The 15,918-nt window shown below is 31.8% G+C and overlaps 2 protein-coding genes across 3 annotated transcripts; both read right to left on the bottom strand.

Moving 5' to 3' along the window:
• Positions 1-1,388: 1,388 nt before the first annotated feature.
• Positions 1,389-5,161, bottom strand: LOC123196643 (rhamnogalacturonan I rhamnosyltransferase 1-like). The gene is made up of 8 exons (XM_044610702.1): positions 4,307-5,161; positions 4,132-4,199; positions 3,913-4,001; positions 3,637-3,802; positions 3,113-3,402; positions 2,809-3,013; positions 2,555-2,712; positions 1,389-2,125 (listed from the first exon to the last, which is right to left on the bottom strand). The coding sequence occupies exons 1-8, from the start codon at positions 4,599-4,601 to the stop codon at positions 1,876-1,878; spliced, it is 1,521 nt and encodes a 506-aa protein (XP_044466637.1). The 5' UTR covers positions 4,602-5,161; the 3' UTR covers positions 1,389-1,875.
• A 6,523-nt stretch (positions 5,162-11,684) lies between these two features.
• Positions 11,685-15,918, bottom strand: LOC123195922. Of its 2 annotated transcripts, none has more exons than XM_044609785.1 (6): positions 15,435-15,918; positions 14,958-15,058; positions 14,201-14,298; positions 13,182-13,390; positions 12,676-12,737; positions 11,685-11,993 (listed from the first exon to the last, which is right to left on the bottom strand). In XM_044609785.1, the coding sequence occupies exons 1-6, from the start codon at positions 15,808-15,810 to the stop codon at positions 11,943-11,945; spliced, it is 897 nt and encodes a 298-aa protein (XP_044465720.1). In that variant the 5' UTR covers positions 15,811-15,918; the 3' UTR covers positions 11,685-11,942. The 2 variants fall into 2 exon arrangements, with proteins under 2 accessions (XP_044465720.1, XP_044465721.1); XM_044609786.1 differs by having other exon boundaries at positions 12,676-12,728; positions 15,435-15,917.

Consider the following 15,918-nt stretch of genomic DNA (forward strand, 5'->3'; position numbering starts at 1 on the left):
GGGCCGATTGTAGTTCCAATTTTCGCTTAATGACAGTCATAATTTGCCAAAGGAAATGGCCTCTTCGATCATTCAAAGGCATATTCACATTGGGGAAAACTAAACATCATTGGGATTTCCATAAGCCTCTATTGACTTTCGAGATTTTTTAATAGCTTTCTATTTATGTTCCGGTTTGACTAATCAATTAAATATTTAAAAAATATATTATTGTATAATTAAATAATAAAAAATATATATATGTAATTTAGATAAAAGGGTATTATTTACTTAAAAAAACTAGAAAAAAATTCATTTAAAACATGGGATTTCTTGTAATCCAACTTACCATAATATTTTGGGATAAAAATATGAATTCAATTAAAGTCAAGTCAAATAACAAAATTGACGGTTAGTAAAAGAAGAAATTTGTTACAAATGTTATCCAATTGTCACAAGGTGGAAAAGCCAATAAAATTGATAATTTCAGTGGGCCTTTTTGCCTTTCAATTCTGGCCGTCTTTTTTGTAAATGTCATTATCTTTTTCTTTTTTCCCTTGTTTGCGCCTAAGACTCCTCATTATTTGATAAAAACAATTTTAAGAAAGGTGATTAATAATTCATTAACGTGGCTTAATTTGATATTCTATTTCTCTTTCCAAGTAAATTGTTTCCCTTAAACGCAACCCCTAAACAACAAAATGCCAGCTAATAAGAGCAAGGACCACATACAAATTACAAGCATTCTCATTATAAGGCAAAGACGTGTGATAATTTCCACTTTAATTTTTATAGGATTGTGTTCCTATTAAACAAGTAATTGGAATGATTATTGAGTAAGAAGAAGAGATTCTCCACGTTTATATAAGAGCACCGCCGCCAGCACCTCCACATTATAAGCCAACTGACAATGACATCCTCTTATTGACCATATAATTGAACAGATATACACTTAATTTTGAATATTAAATTAAAAAACCTAAATAATAAGTCTAATATGATAAATAAAATAAAATTTAATAAATAATATTTTATTATTTAAATACCCAATTGGATAATCTAAAACAAAAAGACCAACCAGAAATTTAAGCACATGAAATGGGCATATGATCGAATTGAATAAACCCATATTCCAATTAACCCAATTGTGGACGTTTTGACTGGTTTTGGTTTGCTGGGTTGTCGATATCAAAAGACAAAACCCGGTTGCACCTTTTAGACGTCTTTTTGAACTTCTGCTGTCAGAAATGGACCACTAAAACAATTCTAGAAAGGGAAGACCGTAACTTTAAGATTATTAAACCACAACCTTAGAAGTCAAGGAGAATCAAGCAAAATTTGACCGACGTTTACGAAACAAATATAATAGAAGAAAAAGCAAGCATCTTCCTGCGAAATTATTGCCAAACTAAACGGAGACGCAATGAATTTGCATTGTGTGAATTAACAGATAAATTTTAAGTGTATATATGCTAGGGAACTCACATCATGACCGTGGTCGATCTAAAAAGAAACAAAAAATAGAAAACGGAAGGCCGAGGGAGGGCGGACTCCTTCCATGAATCTCTGGTTCCAAAGTAAAACCAACTCTATATTTGCTTCCCTCAGTATACAACCAAGTTTTTATCTCATACCACCCTATAATGGCAGGCTACCTTCTATACAGGAATTGAATTATTGGCAATATATTAAAGATCTTCCACCTCCAGTTCCCTCTCAAGATTTCTATCAGGTTTTCTTAAGTTTACCACCCACAATAATCTTTGCAAATGGTCTTAAGAATAAAATCAATCCTCATCACAGCACTTTGGTATAGGGAACTACGTTTTCATCTGTCATAAGTAGCTACCAACCTGGGAGAACACTGGTAAATGCCACTCTCTCACAATGCGATAATCACGTACTACTTAATGGATCAAATGATACGGGTTGTAAACATTCTTCAGGATTGGAGTAGAAGTAATCCTCCTCTTTCGGTCTTTCTGGGATCACCACCCTATTACTTGGTCCTCCCATGCGATCTGCATGAGCTTCCTTTACAGAAGCCGAAAACTCATCCCAACTTAGTGATCCATTAGTATACTGGTCAATTAGATCAACCAAAAGCCTCCTGTCCAACAAGATTGTCTTCTTGTAGCCAAGGAATCTGAAGAACCATTGAATAAAGCTGTGTCATTTTCTAAGTAAAAAATGGAGAATGCAACCAAAACATATTTACAATAGTTAATAGTAGCTCAAACAAATATCACATATAGTAATTATCATAATACTTGCTCAATTAAATAATAATTAGTCTAAACTCAACCTAAAACAATTTAATGAATCCTAAATTAATTTTCCCTCCAAAAAGAGGTTTCAAATTTAATATCGTTCAAGTGGCCACAGGAACAAACTTGGTCCGGTTTAAGTGTGCGTGCACACATTATTTTCCTCTGACAGAGAGAAATTGGTTTGGAAATTTGAATCCAAAATCACAAACCAAATCCTTACAAAACAAAAACTAGTTAAGCTATTACAACTAAAATCAGTTAACATTCAAAATCAACAATAACTATATCTGTAATCAGAAAATTACCTGCGATGGCCTTCAACAACTTTAGCCATGTTGCCATCATATGTAGGAACAAAGATGTCACTCTCCAACGACACAAGATAATCTAATGCAGCCATCTGGGATGAGTGGTTCTGGAAAAACCTAAGGTCTGCTGGTTCCAATAGAGTTTCTTTTCTGACCTGTTCCAGAAAAACAAAAGTAGCTTATTAATACTAGTGAAAGCAATAGCCAAACACCCAAATTAAAGAATATGGCCTCAGTTTTCATCTACTAACCAATCTTGGATAAGTTGCAGCAAGACTTGCCATTCTCCTTTGCCCACCATATATTTCGCCAGCAGCAATATAAATCTGCATACTAGGATCAATGTCCAGGGCTCTCAAAGTAAGAGCAGTTTCCTCAGGTGTCAAAGGGCAGAATCCATCTTTCCTTTTCAAGTCAGAATTTATAATCTTCTCTTTCCACCAAGGATATGCATATCTGCCAAAACAGTAATGTTTTTGCCAGTAATGAGGGTAAATTTTAAATACCATACTTCTCTAGAACCCACTGAAACTTATGCATAGATGCTTCACTTACCTCATCCTTGTCAACTCATCCACCTCCTCCTTGTTGCAACCTTGAGTGCAGCCAGAAAAAGCCAACATGTCCATTTCATATCTAAGGTGAAGTACCAGGAAAGGACCACTCTGTCTTAGGAGTCTGATAACTCTTTTACCCAACTCCTCTATCTGAGTAGTAAATCTTAAAGCACTAAAGTTTACACGGCAGCGAAGTTTCTGAATCTCCAAAGGTTGACCATTGTTGGCAAGTCGAGCATCAGTTCTGTTCAGATGTACAACTTTGTACTTCTGTATCAGAGGGAGAATCTGTTCACAAAGAATTCAAATAATACTATTGCTGTGAGAAGAATCTAAAAGGAAAAAAAACACTGCATAAAAACAGAGACATATAACTAAATATTTCGCTAACTTAACATCTCAAAAGCATCCCTAGATACCTCTAGTTTTGGGGTACCAAGATTACTGGTTCAAATATGGTTATATAATTCTAAGGATCCACATGTACTAAAATTCAATGTAGCAAGCAAGATACAAACCCACCTGATTATGATAGTAAGATATATCAGACCAACTAACTGGAGGCATGGAATAAACTCTTCCAAGTTCCACTCTCCTCTTGAGTCTAGGAGGCAACTCCTTCAATATCCGGACTTCATCTCTCAATGATGTAATAAAATGATCCACATCAAATATATCTTGGAATTCACTGCATACAGGTAATTAAACATGTGTGAGAACTACCATCCTAATTCAAAAACAAGGGATAAAAAGTGCCTCCATCACTGCAGCAAGAAACAGAAGGAGAATATGACACACCTAGGATCAGCCCAGAAGGAGGTTTTATCGAGTTCAGGGACTATAAGAGTGACATTCAAATGCCTCGCAATTGCCACCATGTCACAAATCTGTTACCAGACATCCATATGCAGAGAAGAAAAAAATCATTCAACAGATACATAACAAACAACAAATTAAGAAAACAAAGCATAAATAATGAATTATCAGCAACAACCAAGCCTTCAGCCAACCACTCACCGCCGCTCTCATTTGATTGAGACCTCCATTGCACGAAACCATTAGGTAACCATTGTTCTTGTAGACCCCTAATCAAAACATACCAAGAATCAACATAAAATCCTAAAGATATCGTCAATAAATATAAATTTCCTGAAGATATCATATCACAGAAACAAGTAACAACTTTACTCACTCTTAGGAGGGAGAACACGAGCAGGAACCGACGGCACCTTATCCTGAACGACAGCAGAGGCCGCGTCAGACTCGCGGTTAAAACAAGGAGGCCAAACGGTCAACACTCTGGGACCCCAAGTCTCACCAATTGCCGTTAACTGAACTATGCAAGTCCAAAGCAAAACCGAGGTCGTAGCCCTGATCATCCAAAGCTTCATTCTGGAACCACCGTTCTTCAGTTGCTGATGCTTTTCTCCCTTAAATATCCCTCCTCCCATCTCTGTCTTTCTCTCACTCTTCTCTACCTTGCACATTTACACATCCAAAACACCGGCGATGAAGTTTCTATTTTAAATTTGTTCCATCAATGTAGCATCCGCTATGGTAAATACACCCTAAAAACAGCTTGCACTTCTTGGCTGTTTGTTTTATTTTATCAAAATCTCCCAGATCCAAACTTTCCAAAATTAGAATCTCCAATATGATCCCTTAATTTTACAACAAATATCTTCCCAAATTTGAAAGCTTTACTCTCTAAATCACAGATTCCTTCACTCACTTCGTGCCAAAATCCCTAATTTCGACTCACATTACACAATAAAAACATCTAATTTTCTTTTTTGCAATCTTCAACCACCGACCAAACCCTAAGCTAATTCAATCAACAAATTGAATCAACCAATTTTTCCTTGTACACAAAACAATAAAAAAATTAAATTCAACAACGATCAAACCAAATGGACGGCGGCTGCCACCGCCGGCGAGTATGAGAAAGCGATCACACTGGGAGAGAAAGATGGACGAGAAAAGCTAGAGAGATGGAGAATGTAGGAACGCGTTATTAAATGAATTAAACGCCTTTTTCTGAGCCGTACACCGCCTGGTCACATTTCTCACACACACCGTCACATCACGCGCCTTTTGTTTGATTTAACCATGGTTAGAGTGGAGCTGACTAGGGTTAGTATTGACTGTGGTTAAGTGCAGTAAGCCAATAAATATGGCGTAGCTAAGTTGGGAAAATACGACCGGGTCCATTAGAATTTATGTAAGGATGGCGTGGCAGCGTGCTGTTGGTTCAATCCGACACGTGGCTGCTAGAGTGAGGGACCCATAGAGAGCATTAATGGATGTTCCGAGCATTTAATAAAATTGTCGATACGCCGACAATATCTCGCGATAATTTGAAAACGTGGAAAAAACAACAACGATGACTTCAGTAATTTCACATATTCAGTTTGAACTTATCCAAAGAAAAGAAATTATCTTCAAGTCAAATACTTCAATTCTGTGACATAATACGTAGCATGAGCATATAATTAAAAATTTTAAATGTATTCTTCTAGAATTTATCTTATTTTTTATTCCTATTTTAGCTTTTTTTTATTGAAATAATTAATTATATCATTACACAATAGGAATAACAGACGCGAGTATATATGATTATTTATAAAACACGTGTGTTCACGCATCTTAATATAATATTTTTTATTGGGGCAGATGACTATTTTTCAGCGATGGGTTGGTGCAAATTTAATTTTTTATTTATTGAATACTAAAATTTTAAATATTTATTTATTAGTTAAATTTTATTATTATTATTAATATAGATAAAATTATTATTTAAAAATTTTATTTAAATTCATATTTTATGAGTATTTTTAAGATTTCAAATTTTTATTTTTACGTTCTAAACTCATATTTTTTGTGTTTAAAAACTAACTTTTTTTAACCCCAAGTTTAGGATTGTAAAACTCTATCATTTTGCTATATATAGCCGACCTCAGATTTTTAGAAAATTTCAGTTGCATGCAGTCTTCCTCTCTTGTCTCTTTGGTTACAATTTTCTATTACTTGTCGTTGGTCTCTGTCTCCCACCATGTCAGTCACTTTCCCCTCCCTCTTCGGCGGTTCTCATCATTAGATGAAAATTAGTTATCTTTATCTTCAACGAAAACAATTGAAGAGAAAAAACCAGTCAACCAAGAACGCAAGAAGGAAAGTGCTAACAATCAATGATGGCGGTTGGTCGTCAAAGATAAAAATATGAAAACAAAATTTGAATAAATGTTAAATTGATATTTTTTAAAACACTAGGGGTGATTATTCATAACAAAAAAATAAGAGTTTTGCAACCCAAATTTTTTTGGAGGGAGGAAATTAGTTTTTAAATTTAAAAAATATGAGATTAGGGTATATAAATAAAAATTTTAAAACTTAAAGATAATTCAAAATATAAATTTAAATAAATTTTTTAAATAACAATTTTATTCTTAATAATTATAATAAAATTTTTAAATAAATAATTTTTAAATTTTTAAAAAATAACTAATACACCTTTGAGTTTACACAAAACCGTGGGTTAGGATAAGTCTTTTGACCTTCTATGTTAACGTCATATCTCCGAAAAATTTGAATTATTGCTTTGGCTTTATGTATTTTAATACGGATGCGTCATACTAATATTGTGAATTAACAAAATGTAATTCAATTATTGTGATTACTTAATGTTTTAAAATTAAATAATTGTAGGATAATATTAATTACATGAAAACATTATAAATATAAAAATAAGTATTATCAAATTGGAATGTTTAGATCAAGATCATCCTTCTAGAAATTTTATCTTTTAGGTGTAAAAATATGAGGATAATAATTTGATTGCCACAAAATTGTAAAAGATTAATAATATAATCTTAATTTTATTATAATATTATCTTTAATTTAAACAATAAAATTATAAATTTAGATAAATAATTTAATTAATTAATTATAATTTTTAAGAATTTAAAAATATTAATATAATATTAATACAGAGAATATTTTAAAATATATAAAACAAATTTTTTATTTTAATATAATATTAATTTATATCAAATAATTTTTTAAAGACTTTAAGTGAAATAATATTGCATAATATTTTATTATTATCAATTAAATATAATAATGATTTATATATTAATTTTGATATAATAACAATTTATATTTAATAATAATCTAATTAATATATATTTATAATAATATTTTATTTCTCATAATTATCTGAAACAAATATTTTTTCAAAAGAAATCTAATTTAATATTAAAATATATATCATCCGATACAATTTCATATATATAATTTAAATAATTAGCTTTGAAAACTGTATTTTGAAAGGGATGGTATCTTGGCGAAAACACTGTGACAACTGGTTGAGATTAGGCTCCCTCAGAGTGTCGGTTCTACAGTCATAACGGCATCAATTGTGTAGGTGTCATATCAGTCGAGCAATACTATGGTTACCACATGGCAGAATCTAAGTGGCTGGAGCCCTCCACAATGTTACTTCGCACCAAAAAGGCAGGTCCCACTAAAAGTGATGAAGATGCACGCGCTGTTGGACGCACTGCCGCGCGATGTGGTAATGATGGAAAGTGCTGTCCCACGCGCTTAAGAAGGCTACATGGTGATGTGGTAGGATCCAGATTACAGGTGCGAATCTGTTGTGGAGCTTAGTAATTGTAAGCAAACTTAGTCGATTTAAAGCACCTGATGCGTGAATAGCGGAACAGGATGAGCCATTATTTATTACACGTAATTAATAAAAAAATAATATAATTATTTGGGAGCATATCAAAAGACACAAGGATATAATCAAAACTCAAATATAAACATCATCACATTTTTATATAAATTCACGTAAGGCATTTATATGAATATTAATTGGCCAAGGGACTTATTTACAGTAAAAGTATGTTATTTTTTTAAGTTTTCTTTTTATTTTTGAAATTTTCAAACATCCATTTATGAATGGTTAAAGTTAACAAAACTTTAACTCTTTAAAATTTTATCTTTTTTTACCCATATAAATTCTAAAAAATAACGATTTTACCCTTAAAACCGTTAACTTTAATCATCTAAGAATGATTGTTTGAGATTTTCAAAGATAAAAAGAGAAACTTAAGATAACAACATATTTTTGGTGGGTATAAGTCCTTTGGTCATATTAATTTTAAATTTTGTTTTACGTAATATTATGTGTACTCATTTTGAGTATATAAATATATACATATCATCACATGATTAAATATTATTTTATCCATAATTCAAAATAATTTAATCACACAATGACACATATAAGTTTGTAAATATTTATATATCTAAAATGAATATACATAATTTTATTGTTTTATTTATGTACTAATTTATTATTATTTATGTGTGTGTTGATTGATTTTAGTTTAACAAGTATTTCCAAATCATGCCTCTAATAAACAATTTGAGTGGTAAAAAAAATACTCGATATATACAAAAATAAAAATTTAAGTTTCTTTTAGTGATATATTATGATTAAATTTAATATATCACCAAACTTTGATTTATCTAATCTAATAATTGAGGTGTTTTATCCAAATCTTACCTTCAAATTTTTACCAAACTACTACTTATTTGCGTATGTATGTTATTGTTTTTTTTTTTTTTAATTTAGGTAAGATGTTATCATCCTAGTACTAAAAAATCACAAGCCTGCATGCAGTTATTGGCTAAAGTATGAGCCAATCTAATCTTTCTCAACCCAATTGAGTGGGAAATATAATATAATTAATCAAGTAATTAGGGCTCTTTCTTATGTTTCACCTACCTAACAACAAGCTTATCTCCCAATTAATTTCCAAACCAAATCATTAATGCAACATCTTGCTCCCCATATTATAATCTACACATCTTGCTCCCCATATTATAATCTGAATCTCTAGGTATATAATAAAATTCCAACAAAATAATCTAATTGGATAAATCAATAGGGCAATGTAGTTTTCTCCATGTGGCAATTAAAAATGTCTTTGAATAAGAAATTGGTCCACACAAATTATCAAAAAGAATCTTGCTTAAGTGGCTCACTTCTTACCAAGAGGAAAAAAGCAACAGTTGGGCATCAATCACTATAAAGAACACCCAATTAGACATTAATTAAGACGTTTAATTTCATTGAAAGCCCTGTTAATATTAATTGTATTATTATAACAATAATTTATCATATAAAATAATGTAATTGATTTTTTTTTTGGTTAATGCAGAGATTAGTCACATTTAAAATAAGTGTCAACTTCTTTTGAAGGGGTGTAAAACTGATTCGACATATTACTAATTTTTCATGCCCAAAGAATGGCAACATTAAGTACTTCTAACATGTACTACCAACTACCCATAAATGGATACTTAAATAGAAATATTCAACCCAAATTATACTTTTATTTTTTTTTATATAATATTTAAGTGGGTTTTCTTTTAAGACCTGGTTGAGGCAAGTTTCTTATGTGTGGGCGAAAGAAACTTGCCTAATAAATAAATAAAAAACCACCCAATTACATGGGTTGTCTTATAAATTATAGAGCTTCAATTTTCTTATTTTGTCGACACAAGTGAAATATAACCTAATTTACCTTAGATGGGTTTATTCTGAATTTTCGAGGCAAATAATAAGCTTGTTTTGGCACAATTGTTAGTGCATCACCTAATTGCTTCACAAATCATTAAAGAAAAAGCAAAACGGACGTTAATGGTATGACTTTGTTTTAATTGACTTGATTCATTTTTGTTAATGGAAATTCAGGTCAAGAGCATGACATGTCAACCCACCATTACTAAATTTATTTTCAAAATTTTAACTCCATGGACTAAAACTAATTAATGTTTAAAGACCAGAAGCTCAATATATTTGTATGTCCACTTAGGACTTTGGTATGTTCATTTCTTAATTGCATATGTGGCAACAATAGGGAGAGGTTAGAATTTTCTTCAAGGGCTTTCGTAGAGGATAATTTCAACCAATCATTGCTTTCTTGAAAAATAGGCTTAAGTATTTTTCTAAATATTTGAACAATGACACTTGTATTTATAATGAATATTATTTTGGATATATGTTTTTATATAATTAAATATTATTTATTATTAATTTAAAATTATCTAACTATATAATAATATATCATTATATATATATATATATATATATATATATATATATATATATATATACACACCTATGAGAATTGAGTGATTTTTCCAATATTGAAATTGTTTTTGGGTATAATCTACATTAGGGTTGACTTAAATGGATGAAAACCAATTCATTTTAGAAGTGCTTGAATACTTTATTGACTAAACAATTTTAAAATGTGTTTTTACAAAAGATAGTTTAATTTAAAAAAAAAAAAAAACCCTACACAAGTAAATTCAATTTCCAATACACTATAGGGTGTTTGGTATAGATGATAGAAATATTACCTTGGTTGTAAATAATAAAAGATTTTGATAATTTATTATTATTAATAATAATGTGACAAATAAAATAAAAAATAATCTTATTACTATATTAAAATATTATTAAAGTAATTTGATTTGATTTTAATTATGTTCTTACTTGTTAATTTTTTAGAATAAAAATAACTTTATTTTCAATTAATATAACAATTGAAAATATTTTCAATTTCTTAAAAAATATTTTAAAATAATTTTACCTAAGTAAAATAATAATTTAATATTATTTTATTATCTCCCATCAAACACAGTTTTTACCAAATTTTATTAGTAATAATTTATACCCAACAATTTTTTGATAAATTTATTTTTAAAGTAATTTTTCAATTTTAATAATAAAAAATTACCCAAACATCATGTACCCTGGGGTCTAGACATATAGATATAGATGGAAATACATTAAAATCCTTAAAAGAGTCACTGTTAAATGCTTTATTAAGGGGATTGAAGACACAAAGTTCGTTGGAACATGAAAAATGAATAAATAAATAAATTAAAAATACATAGAAGAAACCTAAGATATCCTAGAACATGGGTGAAATTGGTGTGAAGAAACTAAGAAGAACACAAGGGAATCTAATCACAAACATGACAAAGTCATAGATGCAAAGAAAAATGTGTTTGTTTTAAAGATTGGGTTCCATGCAAGAGATTGGTAGTTGGTTTTGCTGTTAAAACATTAAAATCAGATGTAGCTTTAATGAAAACAGCAGAAGGTTTCCTGATTAGATTGAGAAATTGAGCTCTTTGCAAGAGAGTAGAATGAATTTGTGAAATCTGAATTATGAGGTAGAGGTCCTGTGTTGGACATTAAAAAATGTAAACGAGGAATAAGCAAGCCAAGTCCCATGGTAGCCTCATTGAATAAAAGTATGAATATAAATAAATCTTACTATACAAACTAATGTGATACCGTGTAATTGAGTGATGTGGTTGTTTTTTTTCTTTTTTCACTTTAGAATCACTCAATTATATATTACCATATAAAATTATATGAATAAGTTAGCAAAATTTGTTTTTATATATATACTATTACTTAGCCTCATCTACCGTTTTATTACCATGTGATTACCAAGGAGAGATCTACACCTAAGGAGAGATTGGCACTAAGTAAACTGACTGAAATTTACATTAAGGATTACTACAACTGAGAAGAGTAAAAGAATAAATAACTTTCTTTACATAGAGAGATGGCTCAGGCTCCCCACCCCAGAAAGGAAAAAAGAGAAAGGAAAAAGGAAGATAGAAAACAAATATTAAGGATTTGAAAGAAAAAGGCAAGGGAAAAAGAGGACAAACATTGATTCCATTCATCATCGTGGCAATTTTCCCATTCTTTAGAACCTGTGCAGCAATGATCATGTCTTAGCCACTTCACTGATCTTTTCAGACTTCTCTTTCTCATCATCCTGCGAGTGCAAGCAAATTTAGTATGAAAGAAAAGGAAAAACAGTGGCAACTGTTGTTCAAAGAGTAGAAGACCGCTGAGAAACACATAGCATCCAATTTCAGGTGACACTAAGCCTGTCATATTATATCAAATAAATCTATGGGATTTGATCATGAATGATAAATTGAACTTAATAAGAATTGAGTCCTATTGATCGCTTTCGTCCCAATTTATGTTGACCTAAACATCAGCAGACTCACAGCATCTTAGATTTCCAATGTGTTATGTGAGCATGTATGCATGTGTCCGCAAGAATGGGCATACAATAAAATGTTGTACCCTTAACAAATTGGTTTGGTAACAACCAGGAGTGGCTCTTATCTTCTGTGATATCTTTTGCTGTTTTCCTTGTACTTCAAAACAGCATGACAATTACATTCTACAGGCACAACCCTAAAGAGATCGGCAGGAATGTGAAAAAATTTGTCCTTCTAATCTGTGACATCGATAATCTAAACTAGGGGATTTAAATATGAGATGTTCAACAAGTAGATCTACTGTTATATATTAAATTAGATCAATCCTAATGTGCTGACCTGCTTAGTGCCAGTACATACATTGATCAAGATAAGACTAGCACAAAAGAGCATAAACTAAAAGTATTAGCATAATAAAAGCAGAAGGAAAACAATGGTGCTTACTGAACTATCCGCCATCCTGTCAAAGTCATCATCAAATACTTCATCACCATCATCTGACAAACCTGATTTATCATCAGTACATTGATTTACACAACAAAATTCATAAAGCTAAAGTTACTCCAGTTGCTTGTATTGGTCTTATGCAAAATGATACATATCTCACCTATATATAGTAACAAACCAAATCTACAGAACATAAGATCCTAAGAAAGTAATAAGAAACAAGTGTGGATAAGGCTGCACAGAAATGCTCGTAACAAATTGATGGATTCTCCACAAGTTATTAAACGGAATAATCTTGATAGAATGACATGCTAAGGGATAGCACCTAATGCAAATTAAACAGTGCCAAGGTTTAGCCAAAAGAAGCAACCCACCAATTGTGGGATAAAAGCAACCTCTCAAGTTTTTAAGGGGAAAAAGAGAGGATATAAAAAATTGATCATCTTGACAAATAAATAGGGTCAATAACATAAAATGTTCATGGACAAAAAATCCTATTATACCTGGGCCTTCATCACTGTCTCCACCCAGGAGAAAAATGTCCAAGTCTTCTTCCCTAGTAGATGCTGTTGAAGCCTTATGCTGCAGCTCATTTGATTCCTTTGCCCCTGATATAGGAATTATTTCAACCTTTGAACTTTCTTCCACTCTATCATCCTTTACCTCTTCTTTAGATTTGAGCTTAACATGTTCCATGTACAGCTTCTCATAGCTGAAGGCAAGGAAAGAAATGAAAAAGAAAAGTTATAAGAAAACTGGAAAATAAGTCCACAGTACGCACAGAGGCAACTACCTCTAGAAATACTAGAGTGCCCAGAACACATGTACACATAAGTAAGCATTTGCACCAATATCATATTTCTATGTGCAGATAGAAACCCACCTGCATGCATCTTCTCTACCTTGATCAATTAAAAAAAAAAGGTATCATAGACTACCCTCAAATTTTGAAATGGTATCATTGATACTCCTTTTGCCTAACTCCATTATGTTGTCATTTGTTATAGATGAGTGAAATGGGAACTTTAGTTTTACAAGAAAGTTTTTGGCAGACCTAACAAAAATGTGACAGGGTTAGCACAAAGGGATATCTGTGATAAAATTTTAAACTTTGAGGGTCCATTGATAACGCAAAGGGGTATCTATGACATAGTTTCAAACTTTGAGGGTAATCTGATAAAAAAATATGTGTAAGCTATCATACGAATGATAAGTTTGGAAATCTTAAGGGAAGTAATAACCCTTATTTTAACTAAAAGGAAAAACCATGAATACTTGTTCAGACCACTTTAGATAAAACTCATAAAACAATTATATAATTATTAAATAGACAATTATCTTGTAAAAATTTCCATATGAAGAAGTGAAATACATGAAGGGGGATTGTAGATACGTACTTCTCTTCAGCATACACAATCAGCATAATCCCCTGAGTATATAGGTTTCTAAAGGAAGAATGATGAAAGAAAAATGCCACTAGAAGCTGGAATTGAGGTCTCTGACAAACAGAAAAGATACTTACGCTGCCACATGGTTGTTAACTAGAATAAAATAGATCCTCCAAAACTTCCTCTCTTTCATAGCACGTGGGCACAACTCATATCTTAACTTTGATATTTCCTGTATTGGAGCAAAAAGGACAGCTATAAAACATAGAACACATATTGAAAACAGAAAAAGGAAAAAGGGGAAAAGAGAAAAGAAAAGGCTGCAACTAGAAATTCCTATGTGCACACAGGTAAGCTCTAAGCATATGGTAATGTGCTTATGTGTCAAAATGATACATGAATATTAGCAAGATTATAACATAGATCACTGCCAAACAAAAAATTCTTTAAACCACAAGTCAGGACACCACTGATATTCCTAGATCTGACTTGGTAAATGAGCTTTTGTATGATTTATTTAAGCAAAAGAGTAATTTTTTTTCGTTTGCAAGCCAAAGGACAAGGTAAGGGATACAACTTATCCAACAACAAAAAAAATGATCAACCAAAAAGCTGGTTCACATATGAAAAATTCATGCAAGTCCAAATGACAGCATCTATGTACACAAATGGAGTTTTGAAGAAGAAATTAGGCAACAAAGAAAACAAGTTTGAGCTCCTTTTAATTCTTACTCATTAAGTGTCTTTCACTAATACAATTTACTCAGAAATAATGAAGTCTCTCTTCACGAGGCAAATCAATCAAGCATAAGTTAAATTGGAAATTGCAATTTCTTTCAAGTGGTCAATCCACTCTACAATAGCATGAGGCCTTTCAAGAACAAAACTAACCTTAACCTTGGAAAGAACAAGAGTAGCATGTTTTTCTTGCCATTCATTAAGATCCTTCTGAACATTTGATTCAGTGGGGACATCAGACATCTCTAAATCATCTGCACACATTAAATTCATCCAATTCGCTTCAATACCAAAACAATTCAAGTTCATGTTGCATCTCATAACTATTATGCAAAACCAAAAATCTTCTATTACAGGATATAAAACTTAATTCCACAAAGTAACTAATATAGAATACATTATATACCATTAAAAAATAAAAAACCTAATCAAATTACAATACAACATGCAGATAGCTCTTCTATTTCCTACAATTTCTAAATATGAAAATTTAACTAATATAGATATGTAGCTGCACTTATCCTATCTTTACTAGAATTTCTAAGTAACATAACAAATGCTATCATCAACTCATAAAATGTATAATAAGTAAATCAAATTATGAAAAGAAAAAACATTAAAGAAGTGTACCTTCTAACGGAAAATCCTCAAAGGTGTCAATAGTAATTCCCTTAACGAACTCTCTCAACTCTTCAGTGATTCCAAACTTCTCCAGGTCCTCCTCCTGTTGCTGCTGTGACGCGAGCACACCCTGAGGAGCGATGTTTTCAGCAAGAGACTTGATCTGGTCGGCTCGTTTGACGGCTTCAATTCTGATCTGCTCGGCTCTCTTTGAAGCCCCGGCCACGATCTCCTTTGACCGCTTCGACGCTTCCGATACAATGTCCGAAAGCTTCGAGGAGCCAACTGTCAGCTCAGATGATCGCTTCGCAGCTTCCTTCGTCAGCTCCTGCGACCGCCGTGCCGCTTCCTCCGCAAAGGTGCGCGCTTTCTGCCATAAGTCCATTTGGCTCGGCTAAAGCTGAGCTGAATATTTCTTTCTCTGTCCCTGTTTGTTTCTGCTTCGTTTTCGTTTTGTTTGTTGTTTTGAATGGGAAAGATAATTCACGAATCG

The sequence above is a fragment of the Mangifera indica genome, chromosome 14, assembly GCF_011075055.1.
Source record: "Mangifera indica cultivar Alphonso chromosome 14, CATAS_Mindica_2.1, whole genome shotgun sequence".
In the NCBI taxonomy this organism is placed as follows: Eukaryota; Viridiplantae; Streptophyta; class Magnoliopsida; order Sapindales; family Anacardiaceae; genus Mangifera; species Mangifera indica.

What these genes read in the sequence shown, in the direction of transcription:
- LOC123195922 (XM_044609785.1), bottom strand. Translation starts at nt 15,810, where the DNA reads ATGGACTTATGGCAGAAAGCGCGCACCTTTGCGGAGGAAGCGGCACGG. An exon ending in AGACAGTGATGAAGGCCCAG is followed by an intron (nt 12,738 to 13,181) that starts GTATAATAGGAT and finishes ATGATAAATCAG; the next exon opens with GTTTGTCAGATGATGGTGAT. An exon ending in ACAGGATGGCGGATAGTTCA is followed by an intron (nt 11,994 to 12,675) that starts GTAAGCACCATT and finishes TTGCACTCGCAG; the next exon opens with GATGATGAGAAAGAGAAGTC.
- LOC123196643 (XM_044610702.1), bottom strand. Translation starts at nt 4,601, where the DNA reads ATGTGCAAGGTAGAGAAGAGTGAGAGAAAGACAGAGATGGGAGGAGGG. An exon ending in TCGTGTTCTCCCTCCTAAGA is followed by an intron (nt 4,200 to 4,306) that starts GTGAGTAAAGTT and finishes TGTTTTGATTAG; the next exon opens with GGGTCTACAAGAACAATGGT. An exon ending in TCCTTCTGGGCTGATCCTAG is followed by an intron (nt 3,803 to 3,912) that starts GTGTGTCATATT and finishes ACCTGTATGCAG; the next exon opens with TGAATTCCAAGATATATTTG.